Source organism: Nuphar pumila, chromosome 17 (genome assembly GCF_984573655.1).
Source record: "Nuphar pumila chromosome 17, dmNupPumi1.hap1.1, whole genome shotgun sequence".
Classification (NCBI taxonomy): Eukaryota; Viridiplantae; Streptophyta; class Magnoliopsida; order Nymphaeales; family Nymphaeaceae; genus Nuphar; species Nuphar pumila.
Window position 1 is genome coordinate 12,369,727 of NC_143265.1, and position 6,914 is coordinate 12,376,640.

The 6,914-nt window shown below is 38.9% G+C and overlaps 1 protein-coding gene across 1 annotated transcript; it reads left to right on the forward strand.

The window, feature by feature from the left end:
• The first annotated feature begins 5,131 nt into the window (after nt 1-5,131).
• LOC149811657 (RAF-like serine/threonine-protein kinase 20) lies at nt 5,132-6,290 on the forward strand. The gene is made up of 2 exons (XM_089993336.1): nt 5,132-5,424; nt 5,529-6,290. Exons 1-2 carry the CDS (start codon nt 5,253-5,255, stop codon nt 6,011-6,013), a joined length of 657 nt encoding a protein of 218 aa, XP_089849462.1. The 5' UTR covers nt 5,132-5,252; the 3' UTR covers nt 6,014-6,290.
• The last annotated feature ends 624 nt before the right edge of the window (nt 6,291-6,914 follow it).

The window sequence follows — 6,914 nt, forward strand, 5'->3', positions numbered from 1 at the left end:
ACTACATGTATGCTAAAATAACATGATCCAAAACTTGTTTCCAACTAAATAATGATTGCTGATCATATCTATAGAGGTTTGCTCAACGAAAAAAAATACACAAATTTTGAAAATTTGAAGCTTCTATTGGGTGGGAGTACGTGCTCAGGAAGGACCTATCATTACTCTCTTAAAACATTTTCTCCAAAAAACTCAATTTTTTAAAAATATTATAAGATTTTTCTTCATTGATATTTTCTCCAAAAAGAGATCAAAGGTGTGTCAATATGTTGACAAGACCTAACCCTAATCCTTGCCTCCTTGAGTGGATTCTGAGTTTGGTAACAAAATAAAAGAGGTTCAAGACAGTCCCTAGGAGTCTGATTAGCTTATGGAGCTCTAGTATGGTTTATAAAATTATATAACAAACTTGAATCAGCCCGGAGTTCTGATTAAGATATGTAATTTTTTAATCTTAAACTTAAAAAAGTTATTGGTTAATTGACTGGTCCGATCTGGTTTATAGTATCCTTATAAGATCTGAAATAGTTTTACCTATGATAGGTCTGGTTCGAGCCAAACCCGAGCCCAATATCAGCATTTCATAGTCAGATCCAGATAAACAAAACCATTCGAGTCTAGCGAAGATGTGCTGCATTAGCACTCTTGTTTGCGACTAGGGCTGGTAAACGAGCAGAATGAGCCAAACTTGGCCTGTTCGGGCTTGTCTCGTCAAGAGTACGCCTCTGATTAGGTTCAGGCTCGTGAGCTCATCATGAGTTGAAACGAGCCTGCTCTCGTTAGCAGCCCGACTATTTTTCTTAAAAGAATTGCTTTTTAAGAGTTAACATATTATATGTATAAAATATATAATATATAAAATGGCTTATACTTAAGCCAAGCCGAGTTGAGCTTCCTAGGTTCGTGTCCGGTTTGTATACCTAAATGAGCTTGCTCATAGTTTGGCTCACTGAACCCAATTTACAAGCCCAAACGAGCTTTTCACGACCTGAATAGCGAGCTTCTGATCTTGTTTCCCAACCCTACTATGTTCCATAATCTAGGCACACACCCCTTAGTGTAAATGGATCGGGTCTGAGCTTAGTTGAGTACAACGGTTCGATACTTGTTTGACTACCTCTCTCTCTCTCTGGTTGCGCAACAGATATGTCACATGTTTGACCATCACAATCATTTTTGAAGCTTTATTTGGGAGAAGGGTATCAAAGGAGTTCGGAGGGTGTCAACGGATTTGAAGTGTGTTTGGGAGAAGGAAGTCGAGGGAAGTGTAAATGTTGATTGGGAGTCAGCCAAGCAAATACCAAAAATTTCAAATTTCAACTTCTCTAATAAAGATAAGGTATTTACAACTTGAATTACAAGGATTCTAGTGGATTCTTAAATTTTTGATGGTTTTTACCCCCATTTATCTTAGTAAATCCTATATTCATCTTTTGTATCCCGTTATTAAGTGCAATAATGGTGCAGTTAAGAGGCTAACAACTAGGGGTGGACAATGAGCCGACCCAGCCCACTAATGGACAGAGCCAACTGAGTTGTTTACCCAACCAGCCCGGTCAAAGCCCAACCCATAAATTGATGTATTGGGCCAACGACCCGCCTATGGGCCTACTTGAGTCAAATTGTTCTTATGATATTATATATACAATATATATTATATGTATATACACATAATATATATTTATATGTAATATATATGAGTCAAGCGGAGTCGCAACCCTTTTCATTTCAACTTAGTTCGAGTCAAACTTAGACCTAATTTATAGGCCCAAGCTTGGCCCATGACGGTTTGGGCCGAGTTGTGCGACTCATTGCCCACCTCTACTTACAACTATACTCACCTACAACCAAACATGGTGAAGAATCAAGAGGAGTTGAAAGCCTGAATCCTTTAAAGAGTTATATGTTTTTCCAAATAGTAGAGAGAATTCACAACTCCTTTGAAGTTGTGTTTAGGAACCCGTATTTGAAGGAGTTGCAAGGAGTCGGGGGAAGTAGAGCTACTGAAATTCAAGGAAAATGAATTCGAAAGGAGTTGTGGACTCTCTCTTTTGTTTGAAAGTCATAAACTACTTTAAGGATTCAGGCTTGCAACGACTCCTTATTTTTCATCATGTTTGAGAGCCCGTAGCATGGTATTTGGGATGGGCTAAGCTATAAATTAAGTCAAAGCTCGGCCGAAAATAGGTTGGGTTGTAGCCTGACTCGGTCTGTATGTATGTATGTATGTATGTATTATGTATGCATATATATTACGTATATATATAACATAAAAATATAAAATTTATTGAGGAAAATTTTTATTATTTGCTGAGGTAAAATAGGTGAATATATGATTTATTGAGGTAAAAAAAATGAGATAAAAATTTTTAACCATCAAAAATTAAGAACCCACCGGATTTCTTGTGATTCAAGGAATTGCAAATAACTCCTTTTTTTAAGAAGAGTTCAAATGAGTATTATGGAGGAGTTGAAGTCGGCTGATTTGAGCTAAAAATCTTGCCTCTCCAACTTATTCTCTCAAACGTCAACCAATTACCCATATTCAGTGTCACGTCATATAACTATCTTCGGTTACATCCCAACTCAGGCTCCCAGTTAGGGTCTAAAATCTATTTCCCTTGAATACAATTTTTGCATTTTTTGGGACTCCTTGCAAATCCTTCCAACATTAATATCCAAACAGACCCTTAGAGAAGTCGTTGATCAAATGCTCACAGTCGAGCATTCACAGTCGTGGATTTTAGAACCCCGAAACCCTGCAACATTGACTTGCTGCCGCCAACCGCAACGTAACACTCCTCAGTGAATATTGGGAGGGTGGTGTGTGTTCTCCCCGAAACACAAATTCGCGTGTTTCTGTGTGTACGAAGAAATATCTTGGGACCCGCGATAATTCATATGCCAATGTTGCCCATGATGACTTTATAATAAAATAACATATAAAAAAGGTATATATGCTTTTGACGAAAATGTCCTCCGATAAGATAGATATGTGTTGGATGAAAATGTCCTCCCGCTCCCCGTAAATAGATTTGCACGTTTCGCCTTTGTTTTTAGCTTGTGTTACAACACATGACCGCCTTCTCGTTTCTGGCTGATGAGTTGTGGAGCCTGATTCAAAGTTTTTGCAAGGGGGGTCCGGGGGCTCCCCCCGGTGCGGGTCCCGATGCGCGGTCAGTGGGTGGAGGAATTTTTTTTTGGGCTTATGTTTGAGACTCGGTTTCTTATGGATCAAACTCAACTTGTTTAGGTTTAGGGTTGTCGCCTTTGCTTGTATAAATTTTTTCTTTTCTTTCTCTCTTGTAATTGTTAAAAAGAGCAATAAGATTTCTCTCTGAGCGGTCATGGTTTTTTTATTTTCTCTCTATTGAAAAAAGCGATTTACAGTAAAAATCAAATCAGAGAGTAGAGATTTATAGTATAAATCAAATCAGAGAGTAGCGATTTACAGTAAAAATTAGATATAATAGTAGCAATTTACAATAAAAATCAAATAAGAGAGTAGCGATTTATAGTAGAAATTAGATCAGAGAATAGCGATTTACAGTAGAAATCAAATCAAAGAGTAGCAATTTACAGTAGAAATCAGATCAAAGAGTAGCGATTTACAGTAGAAATCAAATCAGAGAATAGCGATTTAAAGAAAAAATCTGATTTATACTGTAAATTGCTATTCTCTTATTTGATTTATACTGTAAATCGTTACTCTTTGATTTGATTTCTATTGTAAATTGCTATTCTCTTATTTGATTTCTACTATAAATCGTTACTCTTTGATTTGATTTCTACTGTAAATCGCTACTCTCTAATCTGATTTCTACTGTAAATCGCTACTCTCTTATCTGATTTTTATTGTAAATCGTTACTCTCTTATTTGATTTCTACTGTAAATCGTTACTCTCTTATCTAATTTTTACTGTAAATTGCTACTCTCTGATTTGATTTCTATTGTAAATCGTTACTCTCTTATCTGATTTTTATTTTAAATTGCTACTCTTTGATTTGATTTTTATTGTAAATCGTTACTCTTTGATTTGATTTCTACTGTAAATCGCTACTCTTTTATCTAATTTTTACTGTAAATCGCTACTCTCTTATCTGATTTTTATTGTAAATCGCTACTCTCTGATTTGATTTCTACTTTAAATCGCTACTCTTTTATCTGATTTCTACTGTAAATCGCTACTCTCTTATTTGATTTCTATTATAAATCATTACTCTCTTATCTAATTTCTATTATAAATCATTGCTCTCTTATTTGATTTCTATTGTAAATCGTTACTTTCTTATTTGATTTCTATTATAAATCACTATTCTACTCAGTTTAACGTTGTCATTATTATCTTTGCTATAAATCGCTATTCTCTATCTACTCAGTTCGATGGTTGCACTCTCGTATCATGATGAACAATAGACAAAATGCTGATTTTTCTGATAGTTCAACTATTTCTCACAAACAGACGACGATATAAGGTACTTCAGCGATAATAGACGACGACGATCAAAAGTGCTCTGGCGGCAACAAACGACGACAAAGAGTGCTCCGATGACAGCAGACGACAACAAAAGGTGGACTTTACTTCTTAAGACGAAAATGATGATGATTTTAACCTTTTCTGACGAAAGGACATTTTTGTTCTTTACTTGAAACATCGTTTTATGACGCTAATGCGAGAAATGGTACTTAAGTCTTTGCAAACACATCAGCCTCACGAGAAAATGAGCCTCACGTACTTACATACGTGGCGCTCATTCGGACGGGTGACATGTGTGTGTGTGTGTGGGGCATATAACGTGCTTCGGTGAATATTCCGGATGTTGCATACCGCGTGTTTCTCGTTCCCCTTTTTGTCCCAGCGACTGAACGCCCATATGATATCCCGGAAGCTCTGCATGGGACTCTTTAAGGCTACTTTGATCAGCTCCGTTTCAAAAGAGAGAGGGCACGTACAATGGGACCCACTCCCACCTGTCTCCGTGTTCGAGTAGGACCGGCAGCTACTTCGCGTAAGCAATCCCCGTCACTATTCCACACAGTCCAAAAAAAAAACCCCACTCACACTCCCCCAAAAAACCTCCAAAGTCCAAACTCTATAAATTGGCCCTTTAGGGGCTGATAAGTAGACACTTGAAGGAACGAGTTCTCTTCCTTCTCCTTACTCTGCTGTCGTCTCTCTCGTTTTCTTATTTGACTTTGACCTTCTTGGAGTTTGAAGAATCGAATCTGAATCAGAGAGAGGCGAAAAAGGATGACCGTCAGCACATCGAGCTCCGGCGATCTCGCAGGAAACAGTAGCAGCACGGTCAAGCTCCTCTGCAGCCACGGAGGCAAGATCCTCCCCCGTCACCCCGACGGGAAGCTCCGTTACATCGGAGGCGAGACGAGAGTCCTTTTCGTCGACCGATCCGTCGGTTTTGCAGGTTCGTTTTTCTCCTCTTTCCGTTCTTCTTGCCCTTTTTTCTTGTTTCCCTCTTTCTCGGCGATCTAGGGCTCATATTTGCGTGCGGTCCTCTTTTTGTTACAGAACTCTCGGTGAAGCTGGGGGAGTTGTGCGGAGAGCCGGGTTCCGTGATCGTAAGGTGTCAATTGCCGACGGACGATCTCGATGCTCTGATCTCGGTGACCTCCGACGAGGACGTCCGGGATCTGATCGGGGAATACGATCGGTTCAACCGGGGGAGGCCGTCTCTCTTAAAGATCAGAGCTTTCCTCTGGCCGCGTCGAAGTGGAGCCAAGAAACCCCCTTCTCCTCCTCCCTCTCTGAAGTCGTCCGATGCCGTAAAGCCCCTCAAATCGGCCGGGAAATCGTTCGTTCCGGTAGCCTCAGAGAGCTGTTGCATCCACCGGATTATTGCTCCGTCGAAAATCCACGGGCAGGGCCAATATTACCACCGCCTGGTCGCTGGTTCTCCGCTCAAAATGACTCAACCGCCGGCCGTACCGTATTACATCCGGGGAAGCCCTATTGTTCATAACGGCAATTACTGGCAACAGATCTGCACTTTCTGAACATAAAAAAAAGGTTGATACCATACAATATCCGAGAAGAATGAAAAGAGCTCTCGGTAAAATTACCACTTAAAGGAAAAGAAAAAAAAAAAGTAGAAACGGAAAAAAAAATGAACGGTTTATATATGGCCTGTTTTTTTTTTTTTTTGCTTTTTCGTGTAAGCGGAAAATGAAGGAAATGGTTGAAAGGATCGCAGCCGTTGGTTTTAGGTGTGTGCTGCATCTCTTCCGTTGATTCAAATTCCCTGAAATACTTTAATAACTTTGCCTTTGTTAACCCGTCTTCTTTTTGTTTCCATTGCCGCCGCTGCTCCGATGTTCGCCGCTTGTTCTTATTTGCACATGTCATCCTAGCCGTTCGTTTTCGGTATGAGTCCCTGGTTTCAGTTTACGTCGGTTCCTCTTTGTTGTTTCCCAGCGGGATCACTTCATCCCTCATTGCTTTGCAGCTCCCCACGTGTATGCTGCGCGTGTTGCCCTCTTAATTCACACGTGTATAACTTTTAATAATTTTTTATAGGCAGAGAGGTTTTTTAATTTATGTATTATAGTTTTTGTTCTTTCTCCTTTCCTTATGTATTTTATTGCTGACATGTCCTCCTTGTGTTTAGTTGCAGGGTTTGGGGATGAGCAGATGAGAGAGTATTAATTTTTGCAAACCTGACCAATATTTTTGTGAAAAAGTGACTTAACTTTTTTTTTCCCCAAATCATGGACCTCTGTCTTTTTAGGCTTTTCTTTTCTTATTGTGAAAAAAAAAATTGAAAACTATTTCGAACCAGCATATGGCAAAAATATTAAAAACTATTTGGAACCATTTTTAAAATTTATTTAAAAAACGAGCTGGATCTGCTAAGTTTAGCATATTGAGATAATTTAATGATTAAATTGTATAAAACAA